We start from the raw sequence: 19,402 nt of genomic DNA on the forward strand, positions 1-19,402 counted from the left end.
TCCTTTTCAAATAAATGAAAGCAGAGGCTGCAGCAGAAACTTTCTGTTTTGTTCCTTCTTAAAAGACTGATGATTGACTCTATGCAGTATTCACTGCAGGTGTGAAGTATTTATCAGGCTGTATGACGATGGAAAGCCAAAGAGTCTGGCACACACAGAATCTCTGTGGTCCACTATAACAGACGATCACTCACTCTCTCTCTCCTCCTCTCCTCCCCAACATTAACCAGCTGTATTTTTCTTCTCCTTATTTGGCCCTTAATTGAGAGAAAAACACATACTGTAAGATGAACTCTCCAGTTCGAAGTTAGTAAGAACAAGAAACTCTTGCATGGTCAATTAGAAACACAAACAGTACAGATCACTTTGTAGGGGGGAAAGGATTTGCCAAAGTTTGACATCACATTTTTGAAAAGCACTCATTAGCAGGTTAAATAGATATCAACAAGCAGAATATTCCTGTATATTCCTCTTTATACTGACCATTATGCATTTTCAGTGATCAGATCATAGGTGAAATGCATATAAGACGCATTGTGATCTGATCATGATTGGATCACTAAAACCATATGGAGTTTATCTGGGATAGATTCTCACCACATTTAATAAAGTTTAAAAGAAAAATGGCATTCCGTTTTCTGCATATGTAAAGTGTAAGTGTATGGAGTTTAAGCTGCCAACAATCATAACAGTTCATGGAGGTCATTATTTAACTTAATTCTATTCACTTTGGCCTATTATTGTGATATAATGCATTTCAAAAACACTCAAATGAAATGAACTTTGGTCACTTTAAAATGTAGGTCAGATAAAGTTTTGGCAAGTTTAAGCTAAAATATAGATAGTTTACAATGAATTCAATATAATGGCTATGCAGGACATTTACCGTTGTTCTGTGAAATTTCGCATACAAAATCCATTTATTTTAATGGGAATTGGTGCAATGACGAATTTCACCTAATGGACTTCCGTTGCTGACAGTAGCCTTAGATGTTTATTTTGACATTGCGTTGCACATACAAAATTGCATAATTTTGCCGAAGAATGGAAAATGTGAGCACACCTTAACCAGTGAGTTTACTTAAAAAATTCAGAATGGTGATTCAGAAATTCAGAAACATTCAGAACCAAAACAAATCAAATAAATTTATTAAATTATTTTATAATATATTATCTGTTTTCCTTCCTTACATTTCCTTAAATAAGTCACTGGCTATAATGTGATCAATTCGCTGCCATAAACTCTACAACCAAACAAACAAACAAACAGTTAGCTATGGGATTTGGGCATCTATGTTCGCACACACAGAGACTTCCTGAAGACATTGGAGATGTCAAATGCTGCACAAATGCTGACTATCACAGCACAGCTTTTGCTGATGGGAGACTTCCTCCATTTTGTGTGGGGTTATTCCTGGGTCTATAAAACCCAGACAACCAGGACTACTGTAATGACTCTGCTCTTGGAAATTACAAGCCATTCCTCAAAGTGCTGAAGGATGCACTCACAGCTAGAACATTCTCTCCTTCATTCACCTCTGATAAACTCTAGAGTCTGTCAACACTGCTCAGGTTAGCAAGGTTTACAGTCAGAGCTGAACAAGCAACCTGATTAAGCTGAGATAAGTGTTGAAAGTGTTTTTAAGAGAAATTCTGAGCAATTTTTGTAGAAAATAACTACAGCTGAGAAGATTCAGCAAAAACTTACTTCAGTCTGCTTCCAGGGGCGGCGCCAGAGAATTTGTAACAGATGATGAGGGGGTGCTAGATCATTGACAGGGGGAGCTGCGCAATTATATATATATATATATATATATATATATATATATATATATATATATATATATATATATAATTTTTTTTATTTTATTTTTTTATTAAGAAACTGTGTCAGTGTCGGCTGCAAAGATGAAGTTGACGATCGTCATCTCTGTAGTGAACGCGTCTATAGAGAGAACTGCACATTCTCTCATAATTACATAATCAGAGAGTAGCCTATTTCTTTTTGTTTTGAATTGTTTTGTTTAAATTTCAAGCTTTCTATAGATAGCCTATATTTCTCATGTCTGTTCTCATGTCTCATGTTTTCTATGACTTGCATTGCACGTGAACTGGAGCACATCTCATCATAAATTAACCAAAACTCAGCGTATGGCGCCGGCGCCTCCATGTCATGATTATATTGTCTGCTATATTTGCTTCAATCCAGGCAATTGGTTGATAAAAAAATTTATTAAAATTAAGATACAATTTATACAAAACAAAATTCACTCTAAAGAAAGGCTTTCTACAAAACCAAGGAATGATGTCCATGAGGGAGTGGAAGGAGGGAGGAGCCATGATGGAAACTTGGCTGACCACACCCGGCAGATGACCGTCAGAGATAATGACAATGGAGATGGAGCCCTGGGCGCAGACAGAGAGCTGATGGGACAAAATTACACTGTAGTCTTCAGAGGCCACGGCAGAGCCGTAGCAACGATCCCCCGAGGTGGAAACGGGGTACCAGAGGCCTGAAGTGGAGCCAGAGCAACCGAGGGCTGCAGTGGAACAGGAGGGAGGGTGGAGCCAGACAGAGCTGAAGAAGTGGAGAGACGGAGCATTGTGTATGACTTGGAAGTCTGTGGCACAAAGATGGTGATGTCCGACCAAGGTGGAGCCGGAAGAACGAGGGAGCCTGGTGAAGCCGTAAGGCTGATGGTCCCAGGTGGAGCCGAGGGAGGGAGGAGCCAAGGCAGCGGAGTCAGGGCGACGGGCCGAGGTGGAGTGACGAGATCAGCAGCTGGAGATGGAGCTAGGGGATACACTCGCCCAGGTGGAGCTGGATAACAGCAGGCCCATGATGGATCCACACCACTGAGGGGAGGGAGAGGAAGAGGAGCCGAGGGGCAGATGGGAGACAGCGGAGACTGGGCATAAGAACTGACTGATTCAGGAAGAGGAGGCGGGAGAGGGAGGCTGGGTGGGAACACTGCAGGCACAGGCAATTCTGAGCTGGGCATGTGCTTGTTAAATCAATAACCATGGTGACAAAAAAGTGGCAGGGAAATAAGAACAAAGGAAACAGGAAACCATAGGCAAACTATGAATCCATGACAATGAAACAGACAAACTATGTGAATGAATGTGACAATGGGCCACTTTTAGGATAGGCTTTTATGTAGCACAATTTCACAAAGCTACAGTCAGAAAGAAAAAAAAATTGGAATCAGACATGAAAAATCAGGATCGGTGCATCCCTTCTTGAGCTCCTCATTCATTGCAACTACATGAGTTGATCCTAAAAATTAGTCAGTTCTCAAAAAAGTCATACACATTTAGAATGACATGAAGGTGACTCAATGGAGAAAAACGTTATTTTCAATTTTTAATTCAATTTATTTTATGTAGAATTTCTAACAAAGCCAAAGTCAAACTGTGGAAGCCAATAAAATACAAATTCCTCTTTATTTGTCCTGCTTTGTGCATCAAACTTTGGCATCATCAGGTGTACTTCACACAGTTCACACTGTTAGCTTATCTCAATTTTAATCAGGCACACACAGAGAGCCATAAGGCTAATCTGCTCCAACAGCTCAAATCTCATCTGCTCATAACAGTCCAAACAGACGTCCAGACTTCACACAGCAAGACATTTCATCACAACTTTTAAAGAAAAGTATACCAATCAAGACACCAGGACATCTACTAACGGTCTGCCAGGAATAAAAATTAGCGCAAAAACATTTTGAAGGTGTTGAGAAGGAAAATAAATGAATTTATATTGCAAATAAATGGGTCCCTGTATGAAACCCTTAATTAGTTCTGAATGCATAAACAGTTCCAGCAGGATAAAATGGACTGCAGAGAGACCTGGCTGCTGAGAGAATAAGAGTTGCCACATGTTTAAACTCAAACACTAACAACTTCATGAATGCTGAAAAGAAATTTGGGGAATTATTTTATGAACTAGGAAAACTGATACGATTTCATTATCAGAATATGAAGTATAAACCAGGAGGAAAAGATGTTGATAGGTGCTTTGAAGCTGAAAAGCCAGTCATAGTGTGCCAGACAACTGATAAAACATGAATGATGAGGTCTTAATTTCAGTTTCTTAAGGAATCAAATTATACTTTTTTTCCCACTGTGGTCCACTTGCAATGCTAGTTAAATTTTTTTGTGACAAAGTAATTTAGTTTTTCATAAACATGTCCAGCTTATCTCACCCCTGAAATGGCTGAAAAAAATGGCTGAAAAAAAAAGGCTGAAACTTTATCATTGTGTTTGGATCATTAAAATGGATACGCAGAGTAGATATGAAGCCAGGAACAGCACAATGTTTGACAAACGTTCCCATATTTTACTCTTATCATTAGTGTTTAAGGATAATAATTTCTACTACTTTTTCAGTACTAAAATCCTCATGACTGGCCATTTCTAAACACTGAAAAGGTGCTAATGTTCTCAGGTTTCTTCAGAAATCCGAGGATTTTGAAAAGAGCTGTTTTGCAGTTCTGTTTAAAAAAATGGAAAGAAGTTAAGCTCTGAAAATCATGGTGTTTTAATATTAAGTGAACTCTTTTATCTCAAAAGTTCAATGAAATTCAATTTCTGATGATATTAGCCCTCTTTAACAACATAAGCCCTGGAGCGAAATGCAAATTCGCTTTAAAAAAACTCCAGAAAAACCCAGGTAAATACAAGAGTTATTGCTCTTTCTGCAGCCCACGCCAGCTTAGGTCTCTATCCCTTTAAGTAGGCAATAAAGTGACTGACAGGGTATGTAAATTCAGGTGTTCCCACTGTGAAGAGATCTGGTACCCGTGGGCTTTACAGCGCTACATTAACATTCATGGACCTGGATGCCAGAGGTGTGTACCAGCTGCCTACAGACACTCACAGCCTTTTGCTCTGCCACTCAAATGCCAATCTGGGATCGGGCAGAGGTGGACATTTCATGCTTATCTGAGATCAGGAGCCCTGCCTAGATCTGATATGTGATGAGACTGTGAAGCCAACAGGGGTTCAGGCACACAGAGGGACTTCTACTAATATCACCTGTCAATCGCGCAAAAGGACAAAACATGGGTAAGTAATTAGGACGATGGCACCTTTTCCCAAGGCGATGTCACCTGAGTGTTGTGAGCAAAGTAAATGCGTAGAAAAGTCTGGTCGAGAGAGATTACAAAAGAGGAATAAAAAGGCAGAGTGAACATATTTACAGTACAAATAATGCATTATTTTGCGCCTAAGAAGAAAGAATAACGAAACTTTAAAGCATCTTGCCATTGTTTTCCTTTTAAATTTTAACAAAGCCTTTTTGAAGTACATCAGAGAACGTAAACGCACTCCAGTCCACATACATGTAGGGAACACGTCCAAGTGCACAGGAGCATGACACGAGTTTGGAGGACGCCAGAGATATTGACCGACTATACGTAGAAATAATTCAAACACCTGACAATGACTTCTCCAAAGGTGCAGTGTTGTGTTAAATTAGTTTCCAAAGGCCATTCACCACCTGATGACCTTTGACCCCCCCAGGTTAACGAAGAATGTTCTTAGATCAGGAATGAAGGCTTACCCAATTTAGTTTTTAACGTTCTCTGCCGCCCTATAACATTGAGTCAGGACTGCATGGAGATTACAATCAGACAGGTGATGACACACAGCTCTTGTCTGTATGAGGTCTTCTTTGTGTTATGTTTCTGGTCAGAGGACAAAACTATCTAATCTTGGGAAACCGACAAGGTGATGAGTAGACTGGATTGGACATCTTTCTTGGGAAACGGTCTTTGTATTTTGGCTTTGTTCTTCTTATTTGTGGTATTGTACAATTCTGCTTTGGCAATCACACAAACACCTACAATAAATCAGATCAAGGCTCTCAGAACGTATGGAGTATAGTTGCTCAGTAAGTGAGGTGTAAACGCTTGCTTTTATTATCTTGTGGTGTAAAATGTGCAGTAAGCAAGAAAGAAACAAAATCCTTATAAGGCTAGTTCACCCAAAAAGGAAAATTCTGTCATCTTTTACTCACCCATATGTTGTTCCAAACCAGTACAACTTTCTTAACTTAATATATAAGTATAAAACATATATTACTAATTATTTACATTTCAGTTTTATTTACATTTCACTAATGTACTGATCTTGGTATCAATGAATCACACAGACTATTTAGCAAAACAGCAAAAGTTCATGTTAAAATATTAGAGGATGACATAATTAATATTAAACCATCATCATTATGCATGGTATCCAAAAGCACACACACTTCAAAACTTGTTCTGGTGCCACCGTGCCCACCACTTATTCATACAAAGTGATGCCTATAAGCGAAGAGTAAGTCCATCCCACATGCATTGCTAATTCTGGCATAGATTAGCATAGCCTGTAAAGAATTGATCAGATCACTAAAACAGGCTATACTAATTAAAGCCAGAATCATCAATTCAGATCTTCAGGATTTTTAAAGGGTTTCCCTCCAAAGGGTAGCACTGTAAATGAAAAGCATTAGTTTTCATCAGAAAGTTCCAATTTTGAACAAAAACAAAAGTTGAGTAATAGTGATGATGATGATGATAATGATGATACTGCATAATGACCTGTTATTGCAGAGTCATAACACACCTTTGGGGGGCTGTTATTTACATCATATGACTTACGGTGCAATAATCTCTCATTTTAGATTGTAGCGCAGATCCACAATTCATCCCTCTAGATACTGTGCCACACCTGATACATTTTCTCAATGACTATTTTTCCAAAGACAATTGATTTGCAAAAGTCACACAGCTCTCACAAAGACGAATGTCTGACTAACCTATAATAAACATTTTTAAGTCACAGGGTGATTATGGCCATAACCAGCTCATTCCGAGCAAAGTCATCATAAGTAAAAACATAAATATGTGGGGTTCTTGGAAATTTAAGATGAATGTGAAATGATGGGTCTTTTCATCACTTTAAACATCTTCTCAGTGAATTACCCTCTTCACAATATGCAACCTCCATCTCCTGCATCCATTATTTATGCTTCCTCAAATGATGCATGAAAAACATTCATGTGACAGTTATCAACTATGAGCTACATAGTTGATAACTGTCACATATTCAAATCTTTTGCTGAACAATATAGAGAAAATTCACAAATAATGAATTATGGATGTTTGATCCACACTGTCTGGATTGTTTTATTGCCCAATTCATTAGAAGAAACATGCAAAGCAGCGCAATTGCGCAAAGGCACTGCCAAAGTCTGCAGAAAACAATTTGCATGGTGCAACTCCTGTAAGGCTACGTCTAAAGTAATCCAAAAACATTTGAAAACGCATCTTTTTCTCTAGATCTTGGCCTCCCGTACCCACTGAGTTTTTTTGTCCTGCAAAAATGTAACTTTTTGAAGAATTTGAAAAAGCTGTTTTTACACTGTTGTGTGAATGGTATTTGAAAAATGATGATGCATGTTAAGTCATGTGTTGCATATTGTACCCACACATATATATCTGTTATATCTGTTTATAATGGTATGTCCCTGCTACAGTAAATGTTACATTGTAGAGTCTTCATATTACATTCATGCAAAGATGACTAGAAATTGCTGTCCTGCGGCAAAACATGAAACTGTGTTTTAGACCGCACAAGGAATAGCGATTGAGTGCGACCTGGATGCTCCAGTAAGTGGTTGGAAATTTGGCTAATAAAATGATCATGCTCTCTGTATCATCTCAGTGAATTATTACATTTCACACATGTGCAGTAAGATATAAGTGTTTTTCGACGTTTCAGTGAGGACAAGAAACTTAATTTTAAAACAAAAACGCCGTTTTCAAATGTATCTGTTTTCAAATGTAGATGTAGCCAAAGGCTACGTTCACACTGTCAGTCCAAATCCGATTATTTGTGTATCCGATTGGAATCTGATCTAAAATTATTGACGTCCACAGTGTATCGCAACTGTTCAGATCTGATTTGTGTGTCCATGCAGCTCTTTAGTTTTCTGGAATATCTGCATTGGTTTCTATGGAAATGACGTTGCGTTGGTATGAATACGCAAAATATAACCGCAACATGGAGAGGTTTGCAATAGAGATGTTGTCTTATTTAAATTTTACAACATGGTAATGTGTAGCCGCCGCGCTGGTCTTCTGCGTCTTCTGAGGCAGCGGCAGAACCGGAGGCTGTCGCCTCCTACGGTTTACAAACATGTCTCCGTTATATTGTCATTTTCTGCTCATCCGGCACTTTGTAAAAACACAGTCTTGTTTCGGCAGCGACTTTCAGCATGTTTCCTATAACGTCTGGCGTTTGCGTTTTACTTGGCGTGAGAAAGTCACATAAACCACACGAAAGATCTAATTAGAGTGGTCAGGCTGAAAAGAATATCCAGTAATGCGATTTGAATAGGGTTTCAAACCACATATGGATGTAGCTTTAAACGGATTTGGACTGACAGTCTAAATGTAGCCTAAGACGTCCAGACACACGTGGACCATCTGGATATATGCCTGGTAATAATGCTTTTCTTCATTACTTGATCATCATTTCATTAATTACTGCAGCCATGATCAATTGAAAATATCACAAACATCCTTTTGAAATTCAGTACAACAATAATTGTTGCAGACAAATAGTGTTTTGCAAAGAGTTATGCAAATAACATGCAGTCTATTTTGACTCGGATTTACATATACAGGAGATGTATTTGCGCAGAAAAGAATAATTAGCCTATGACTTACAATAATAAAAAAATAAATAGCCTACTATATGCTATTAGAGTGCATTTGCACCTGGTTAAATTGGTTTTTGCTTGACTCTATGTCTACAGGATTACTTGAACTTAAAAAGGCCTTGATTAAGAAGGGAAAGAGAATGTTGATTTGGTCAGGATTAATGAAGTGAAGAGCAGTCATTATGGCAGAGAGACATTTAATGTCAGTCAGAGTTATTTGGAAGGAAACAGTGATAATTATTTTCCATGCTAGTTGCCATTATGGTCTTAGTTCATATTAGCATAATGCAATAATTGACTGGATTCCACTGTGGTCTCTTCCTTTCTGTCATTAGGCTAATTACAACTAGCCTATTTCTCTATGACAACAAGATTGCGATTCGATATTGCAATATATTGCAATTTTTTTTAACACTAGACCATCGGGAAAAGTTAAATCATACACTTATACAGACTGTACATGATGTATAAGATGAGTCATTTTTCATAATTTTTCTGACTTTTATTTCAAGAAGCATCATACAATACTCCATTCTCTTGAATAAATGATTCAAAACCAAATACATTTTTTAACAGTCACTTGTCGTCACTTAGTGGCGAAACAATGTAATCGATAAATGCGTCATTTTAAGCACCAAGTTTCTATCGTAGGTACCAGTGTTCATATTTGAACTTTAAACTTTTATCCAAGTACTTCTATGATAATTTGAACTATTGCATCACAGAAATAATGATACTATAAGGTTAAAAAGACTGTTTGTGAAGCTGTTTCATGACAACTCTCTCCGGGTCAGCGGCAGCGCCAACACAGCTTTGAATGTTGCGATATGATTTTGTCAAAGTTTAATAGACAGACGAATTGAAAGATCGCGTGGGTGTTTGAATCGAGATCACAGTCTTTTAAAGATGAATCGTGCAGCTCTATTGTCGTATCTCTCTCTCAGCATATGAGTAGCGCGAGGGCTTTTCAGTGCTTTCAGTCTCATGTCTCTTCCAGGCGTCCACTTGGGATATTACGTCACTCAACACTCATATATAACGACACATTTCATCCTCTGTTGGAACGAAAGTGGCTAACTTCTGTAAACCTCATCTACAAGCAAGGACAAAAATAAAGCAATTGAATTTAAATGAATATCGATTCCGGAATAAAAAAATCGATTTTAGAATCGTAAAAAGAAAAATCGCGATAGCTAGGTGTATCGTTTTTTTCGCCCAGCCCTACTCATTACAGACACAAGTTGCACTCAAGCCAAACCCAGGTTGAAAAATAAAGCACAATACAACGTGATTAAATTCCAGGGGGGAGAAAGCATTTATTCATGAGTGGCTATGGTGGGGAAGACCATTTAGGAACTAATTTCATATGAAACTGAAATGAGAGAATGAGTCATTCAGCACAGAATTATTTGCGAAAATTGAAAAAAAATCAATTGCCACCCAGGGTAAGATTTACTCGCATTTATTCAGATCACTACTTCAAGATAAGAAATAATGAGTGATTATGTAATACAAGTGCCAAAAACTTCAAGAATTTACCAGCTCACTGCACCATATTACCAAGAAAAGAGAGAAACACCAAAGTTTTTCAATTCAGTGTTGGATCCTGTCTATGTGCCATCATCTCTGCCCTTCTGTCCTCTTGTATACATTAAGAGAAACTCCATCTTTCTCTAAACTGATGGAGGACATGGATCGAGTACGTTTTTCTCAGTGAACCTCTGTCATATTTGCACAGAGTAAAGGCATTTCATTCTCAAGCAGTGACCTGAAACGGTCTCTTTCAGCAGTTGTAACTATCACTGTCTCAGTTGTCAAGAATATGGTAGTTTCTGCTATTAATATTATATTACAAGGACAGGGATCCTTCATCTGTCAGATGGCACCGATGCAGGGTTTGCATTATAAGAGCTGAAGGCAGTTACACATAAAAAAATACATTCTAAAATATATACCAATATAAAACATTGGTTGTAATAATATTTCACAATATGTATTTTTGTTCAAATAAATAAATGCAGCCTAAGTGAGCACAAGAAACTTCTTTCAAAATCAATTAAAAAATCTTGCCGACCCAAACATTTCAACAGTATGATCTGACAAATTAAAGACCCTGTTAAATCCTCATAGAAAATGCATACATTTAAAAGAAAGAAAAAAAACTTTTGTGACAATGCCATGGCTTTGAGGTCATCTACATCTACTTTTGGGAGTACACATGGACTCCCAAAAATGAGAAAATAAATATAAAAACAAAATACATATTTAAAATTGACAGTGTTTCTCTTCCTGGAAAAATTGACAAAAACATTTTTATGATTGACTCTTTATACAAACTTTTGTACAATCAAATATTCTCTGAAATAAAAACTTCCATAAATTATAAATAAAACCTTATAATTGTAACAGCACTCATTCTTCTTATTTAAATGTACTTATCACATTTCCTTTGCCAGTAGGTTATGAAGGAAGTGGCTTTGTTGGGTTGTGACATTTGTTTGCACCAATTTCCTGTTTCAAGAAGAAACCCCATCTTATGGAGTCTTTAAAGACAAATAAATGACTTTTAGATGATTTTAAATACAAAGCATTAAAGTCACTGTATCTGAAAAGCAGTTTGATGTGAAGCAGGAGAATTGACAAGCATGGATCAATGCAACGATCCACATCAGCTCAACTGACCGGTTCCTTTACCCCAAGAATGAAATGAACCAACTGATGCCGGATGAACTCTTCGATCCATTTCAACTAACTCTAACTGCAGCGTCCGCTCAAGAATTGTCACATAAATCTCAATTGTCTGTGATCTGTGAAATTCTGCTATCTCACATCTGAGATGATCTAAAGGGCAAGCATCTAGGGGGAGATTCGGTCTTCTGTCAAAGATTTTATGACGCAGTTCGCACACACAATCTTCTCACCTGCACTACAACACCTGCCAAAGTGTGTGCACAATGCTGGTCCGGACAAACTGAGAGAGTGAATAGAGAAAAGAGGATATGAAAAGAGAGAGAGACACATGGATATTGAGATCCATCCAAGTGGATAAAAAGATAACAGGTGCAGGTGAAAGCACCTGTGAAGATAAGGAATTTACTTCTGGAGGCAAAACAAGCTTATTCAGAGCAGATCCTCCTATTCTATGCCTCAAGAAACTTCAATTACGACACACATGCACCATTATCTGTCTGTCTCTCATTTTAAATGAATAATCCAACTTCGCTTCCCACCATCTGTTCCTTGAGTCGTCCATGGACAGAATATTCAAATGAGCGGTTCAAGGTTTGCTGGATGTCTCTGATGTTGCACAACGTTGACGGTCTGACCTTTCTTTCATGTCATGCAGTATGTATATATATCTGTCTTCCTTCCAAAAGGGTGAAAATCATTCAGTAACAGGGTTACACACAAAATGCGCAAACTTTTAAAACCAGGTTTCAAAGTGTAAGTTTTTGAAAACAGTCTCCATATAAACAACAAAAACGCAAATCTCTGAAGACAATAACATCATCCACATGAATATTACGTGTTCAGTCTATAGTGTTTCATCGCCATCTAATGGCCTGGCAGCAGAATACAGCAGAGTTTTTAGTCGTTTTCGCGAACCCGTGTGAATGAGGATCGTTTTGACAATGGTGTCTTCTGTATGCGGACAATTTAAAAGAAAAACTTCTCCGTTTAAGCATATCATTGTCATGTAAACGTACCCTTTGGCTAGGCTCTTATGACTTATGCCATTCAACAATCACCTAAAGCAATCATAAAATAAAACTAAAATTGCATCAATAAACACCACTGATTAATTTTATTCCAAAAATGTAAAAATCTGGTCTATCATGATATACAATACAGCACCATTTATCACTGATAAATGAGACTTGATCTTTGCCAGTGGCAGAATTACCGTCGGATAATCCAAGCGTTTGGAGGCATTTAGTGGCGTCAAGTAAACACAATTTTTCAGCACACTGTGCTCATGCTATTTACTCATGCAGGCCGGCAGTTCAATGTGATTATTCCCGCTCTGTTAGAAATGCATTCCTGGCATACGCTCTACGCTGCAGTTTCTGTTGAAGCCAAAAGACAGAGTGTAGCAAGCGTGACTGACATAGATAAACCAAAATTATTCCCCTCTTTCCATAATTACCAATTTCAACAGTGGTGATCATTTTTATGGAGCTGTGGTGGTCGTGGCGGCAGCATGTTTGTGTTCGTGTGTTCCGCAATGCAATGTCTTTGGGGATAAACTTTTCCCTTGTCATGCTTAGGAGGATGCTGTGATGTGATTGGCTGAGAAGAATGCGGTTTAATAGTGAATGTGGCCTTGGGCCAGGGGGCCACAACTATGGAATTATGCATGCATTTATGTGATAAAGTTGCTTATGACTAAACCCAATCAACCAGAGAGAGTCAAATGAGTTTTCAGCTTCTCAGTAAAATCTTAATTCAGATGGCAGCTGTTTAACACGGATAGTCAGAGGAACAATGCAACGTGGAGAATCACAATGAATAAAACACAATATACAGAGTATATATGATAATTAGCAACTCAAACATGCATTATTCTAAATTAACAAATTATGAAAGTATAAAGTTGAGTTTTTAAAGGGTATAGTTCACCCAAAAATCAAAAACACAGACAGTTTTCTACCATGTCTTCTTGTGTGTTTCTCAGTCAAATGTTGTTATTGTTAACTAAACCTATTACAAATATGTTTTACTGAAATAAAATAAAATACACATATTCAAATGAAAAACAAACTTTTTCTGCATAAAAAAGTGAAAAGTTGAAGTACTAAAATTGCTAACACTGAAAAACTAATACATATGACAAAAGCACATAATAAAATTACTAAAACAAAAATTAAATGGAAAACTAATTTAAAACAATTAATCAAATACTATTAAGTTGACTTCCATGTGTCATGTTTGCAGATAGCATGCTCAAATATGCACCCTCACACACTTAAACTTTACTCTACGGTGAGTGTGTTAGTGTGACAGGCAGGTACAATACCCTGCAGCCTGTACAAGCAGGCAATTAAATCCCATCACAGACTCTCACCCATCAACGGCTCACCGGCCTCTTTCTTTTTTACTCTATTTCACTTCTCCCCTCTTCGCAATCCATCTTTCCCTCTGCATTGAACACTCAACCTCCCTCCAGTCTTCCCCTTACAGAGTGTTAATTAATCTCTGATAGAGGATGGACCAACACACACACACACACACCTGGAGAACCCAGACAGGTGCGGGGGAGGTCTGAGTATATCAAATGAGAGCGTGCTCAGATGGCAGAGCTTCTTTTCAGATATGAAGAGCAATGCTGGGGGGGGGGGGGGGGGGGGGGGGGTTGTTGTTCTGTGCTATCAGTAACTGGAGGCAAATGAGACCCAATTTAAATCACTCTCAAATGGAGTTCTGTCCTAAAACCTTAATCCAACAGAAAACCTGATACACGTCAGTTTTATCCATTTGAAGCATGGCAACTTTGCAGAAAGCTCAGACCGTATCATAGCATGGACAATGTACACGATAAGACACAGATGAGGAGAGACACTCAAAGAGAGGTTGAAGAAGCAGTGAATATAACTGTTTTCAATTTTAATATATTTTAAAATGACATTTATTTCTGTGATAGCAAAGCTGCATTTTCAGTCTTCAGTGTCGCATGATCCTTCAGAAATCATTGTGATATGCTGTGTGGAGTTACGGTGTGGAGAAGCCCCAAAGAGGCTTACCACCCCTCACTGTTGTGTGCCCAGTATGAAGCACAGGGGTGGATCAGAGATGGTTTGGGCTGAAATATCATGGCATTCCGTACTGTGCTTGATTGGCGCGTCACTGCCAAGGACTACCGAACCATTCTGGAGGACCATGTGGATATATGTGGAGGACCATCTAAATATTTTTGAGCCACTTTGGGATATTTTCAGGAGCAAGAAGATGTTTTCCTTCACCAACATCACACAGTGACCTGGCCACTGTTCTTAGAAGAGGAATGGATGAAATCCCTCTGGCTATCTGTCATTCCCAAGACAAATTGATACTATATTGGCCACAAACAAACAAACAAACAAACAAATAAATAAATTTATTACATGGCTTGGCTGAATTCCAATGTAGAATGCGGTCTGTTATTTCTTGATAACAGACCGCTGCGAACTATAACAGACCGTTGCCATGCAAAACAGCGCGTTGCTATGGACGCGGAACGGACTATTTTCTTTGGCGGAAGCAATACAATCATTTTTAAAACAATAAACTCCTTTTTAAATCAATAATTTGTTTCAAATTAATTATTTATTTTGTAGGTAGCCATGTAATAAGCGGGATAATGTATAGAGAGGCGGTCGTTATAGCGAATAACAACCCCTTCAGGCTGATTCAAGACCATTCCGCTTCGCGTCGGGGTCCTGTTCAGCCTGTCGGGGTTGTTATTCGCTATAACGACCACCTCTCTATACATTATCCCATATATATATATATATATATATATATATATATATATATATATATATATATATATATATACACACATATTGCTCTGCCCTACCTAAAAAACAACAGACAACAAAAGCAGAGCCTGACTAGTTGCTACAGAACATGACTGGCTTCATTGCTTATTAATAAATTCATATTCTGCATTGTTCGCATGTCATTTCTGTTTGAGTGACACTACACTGAATGCATTTTGACAGACTGTGCTGGTCATTTAAATTCGTAAATAAGCAAATCATCCAAATCAAATGTGTACATAACACAGCCTCTCAAGAACTGATTTGGATCTAACCAATATGAGCAGAATAATCTGGCTGATTCTTTCAGTGGGTCACCAGAGGAAGATTAGAGATGTTGAAAAAGTGTCTCGTTATTTCATGCCCTAATCATGTTGTGCAAACATCTAAAAGCTGATTGAGAAAAATACAGGAAGCTGCCTACAATGTCAATGGATGTCCTTTCATCCAGACTAACCAACCACAAAATATCAACAAAATTTTGGTCTAATACCATCTAATTCTCCCCTTGCATCACAAGACAAAGCTGATCATTTGGCAGGATGTGATACCATTATGGCCTCAGTTACTGTTTATAAAAAGCCCTGATTTACTGTTTGAGTGCATCAAGTAAATATGTCCAACACACATCAACTGAAAAAAACCCCAAAGAAACACAGTTTAAATCCAAGCCTGCAATACTCTGACACTATACCATAATAAACTTAACTAGCTTCGCTAACAGTAGGCTATAGCCTAATGGTCAAAACAGACATTTTGAATGTAATACTTTTTTTAAAGGGGTCCGTCCTATTACGCTTTTTTACATTTTCAACTTTCTTTAGTGTGTAATATTGCTGTTTAATCAAAAACACGAAGCTGGTGTGCACATCCCAAACACCCAGATTGGGCTCAGGTGCAGGACAACTGAGTGATATAAACAAAAATAAAGAAGTGTGAAGTCCGCACACTGACGTTAACTGCTTCCAAATGGATTTTATTAAACAAGGCAACGTTTCGACCCTCAGGTGCCTGATGAAGACCTGAGGGTCGAAACGTTGCCTTGTTTAATAAAATCCATTTGGAAGCAGTTAACGTCAGTGTGCGGACTTCACACTTCTTTATTTGTTAATATTGCTGTTTAAGCGTGAAAAAGGTCTGCAAAGATACAAAGCACAAAGTCCACTCCAACGGGAGTTATTCTCTATATCAGTAAGCACTGTTTCTGAACTCCCTGAAATGCCTCCATTGTAGTCTTGAGTTTTCTTCTGGGAACGCACAGGCCACGATATTCCCCGTTTAAATAATTCCTGCCTAAGGCATACGCATAAAAAAGTGGTGAAGCCTGGTCGAGTTGCATTAGTAGTGTGTTGAAACTTGCAGTTATGGTAAGGAGTGAGACATAAACGCACTCTAAGCGGTTGACCAATCACAGCACATTGGTCCAGCCGACCAATCAGAGTATGTTGCGCTGTTCAGAAGGAGGGGTTTCATAGAGACCGGAGCTAAACAGAGCGCAACTCTGGAAAGAGAGCTGCGACAACAGTGTAAATATGTGAAAAATTATGTTTTGAACATTCAAGCATGATAACCTATTCTAGTAGACCCCCAAAACAAAATCAAAACTTAATAAGGCCCATTTAAGTACCATGGAATAGCATTTAAATAACTTGGTATATGAATATGGTATTCTTTTAATGCCATGATATTTTTCACTGTACTATTTAGGTAGCAATCCATACCCATTAATACATCATAAATCTCAGCTATTTCTGTCATCCAACACACACATATGTCACTCTATGTAAAGTCATGCACCTCAGAAGGTATTAATGATGGGTCGATTTTGATGTTCATGTTCAATGATTACGCGTGGAGAGATCGAAATGTTTCATTCTCCCGGTGTGACAGGACCATAATTAAGCTCCAAAGATTTCAGTGTCAAGCTGCTACAGCACACCCACACAGAGAGAGAGAGAGAGAGAGAGAGAGAGAGAGAGAGAGAGAGAGAGAGAGAGACACAGAGAGAGAGAGAGAGAGAGACAGAGAGAGAGAGAGAGAGAGAGAGAGAGAGAGAGAGAGAGAGAGAGAGAGAGAGAGAGAGAGAGAGAGAGAGAGAGAGAGAGAGAGAGAGAGACCTTTCTGATTCTCAGGAAAAAAAAAAGGTACAAAAGCTGTCACTGGGCGGGCAGTACCCTTTCAAAAGGTACACCTTTGTACCTTTTTGAGCCCTAAAGGATGAATATAGCTTAAAACCTACAGTGTATATTAGTACCTAAGTGGTACATATATTTCCTTTTGAAAAGGTCCCACCCCAGTGACAGCTTTTATACCTTTTTGTTCTGAAAGTGTACTGTGCATTTTAATACAATTACACATTAATGTTACGTATGCTTTTCCTGAACATATTAGAACCAGGTACAGATGCAAAGAAAGGCAACAGTGGCCTCAAAAAGTATTTGGACACTTTAGTCATGCCTACAAATGCATGAATGCCATTGCATTTTATAACAAAACATCAAACAAAGCAGAAGTGCAAACAAATTAAGCTTAAGCTTTTCTCGAAACAAATTCCTTTTCTGATCCATTTAAAAATTCTGTTACTTTAAACAACTGGTGTCAAAGTAGGAGAGCTTTTATTCAGCAGGGATGCATTAAATTGATGAAAAGGGAAAGCAAACATTTACAGTATAATGAGGTGAAAACGGTTACAAAAGATTTCCATTTCAAATAAATGCTGTTCTTTTGAACTTTCCATTCATCAAAGAATACTGAATGTATCACGTATCATATAAAATGTATCATGGTTTCACCAAAAAAAAAAAAAATTGAGCAGCACAACTGTTTTCAACATTTATAATAAGAACATTTTATGAGCATGCACCAAATCAGCATATTAAAATTATTTCTGAAGAATCATGGGACACTGAAGACTGGAGTAATAGTTTTGCCATCACAGGAATAAATTACATTTGAAAATTAAAATAGAAAATAGAAAACAAATAACAAAATAGTTATTTTAAACTGAGACAATATATCACAATATTACTGTTTTTACTGCATTTTGATTAAATAAATGCAGCCATGCTGAGCACAATATATTTTTTTCAAACACATTAATCTTTCATACCGCAAACTTTTCATCAGTAGTGTATGAAGTATGTTTCCCTCAACGTCCCACAGGTGTAGTTCATATTAACTATGAACATGATCAGTTTGACCAAAAAAATTCTGAAAAGTTTCTAAATGCATTTGTTTTATACACTATATCTATTGTTTTACCATTTAAATCTGTTTTATAACCAACTTTCTTTTGAAAAATGTGTTTGCTGAAGAGTTTATTTTCTTTAAAATGTCATTGCATTCTAATTTTTTTTTTTTTTTTTTCAGGTTTTTTTTTTTTTATGTAGCTCAATTTTTGTCCAAATGTATACGCTGTGTACAATTTGCAAGTATACTTATGACAAAACAATGCATTTCTCTACATAAATATACATGGAAAGACATGGAAGAGGTTTAAAAAACATGAAGATTGAATTATTCTACAAAAAGCCTCTCTCTCACTGACATTTCCTTTAATCAAACTTATATGACCTTTAATAGCCTTTCCATAATAATCAGCACAAAGTGAGTTGTCTGAACTCAAACAGGCATCAGAATGAGTTATTCATTATCATTATTCCCCATCAAATTCATTGCACTGCCATTGGAAAAAGCTCACATATGCTGCAATTTCATAACAGAAGAATAAACTTAAGCAAGAAAAAGTTAGCTTAAAAATAAAGAAGGGAACAAAACAAAAATGCATTTCAACAGTGCTGTCACTGTGTATGTGCAATGATCTGGTCACTCACCCTGTAGAGACCGGATTGGGGCAGAGAGGTCACCTTCTGACAGGAGGGTTTAGGTGTACCTCGACCTGAAGCTTCAGTTGGCATGGAGACAAAACATCAGTCTGGTTCATACTGCCTCGGACCTGCGGGCACACAAACAAACATAGTCAGACCTATTTGATCCCAAGAAGAATCAAAGTCTGAAGTACCACTCTCTTATCTGTATTGAGACATTCGCATCAACAAATGAATAACTCATCTTTGATCTGTAAAAAAACATTGTAATTTTAGCTGCCACTTGCTCAACCCTTGACAAGAATTTAAAACTTCAACACATCTGAAATAATTTGCTCCAT

General features: G+C 37.7%; 1 protein-coding gene across 6 annotated transcripts in view; it reads right to left on the minus strand.

Moving 5' to 3' along the window:
• chrm3a (cholinergic receptor, muscarinic 3a) overlaps positions 1 to 19,402 on the minus strand; it is a 112,281-nt gene that overhangs the window by 46,176 nt on the left and 46,703 nt on the right. For 4 of the 6 annotated variants that reach the window (XM_079854388.1, XM_079854387.1, XM_079854386.1 and 1 more), the window contains 2 exons: positions 19,068 to 19,189; positions 195 to 257 (listed from right to left, as the gene is read on the minus strand). The exons of 1 other annotated variant lie outside the window; for it this stretch is intronic. In XM_079854388.1, the coding sequence (XP_079710514.1) occupies positions 195 to 223 (29 nt within the window). In that variant the 5' untranslated portion in view covers positions 224 to 257; positions 19,068 to 19,189. The remainder of the gene's footprint in view (positions 1 to 194; positions 258 to 19,067; positions 19,190 to 19,402) is intronic. One more of the 6 variants, XM_079854390.1, reaches the window with a different exon arrangement.

Source organism: Squalius cephalus (genome assembly GCF_949319135.1).
Source record: "Squalius cephalus genome assembly, chromosome: 20".
Classification (NCBI taxonomy): domain Eukaryota; kingdom Metazoa; phylum Chordata; class Actinopteri; order Cypriniformes; family Leuciscidae; genus Squalius; species Squalius cephalus.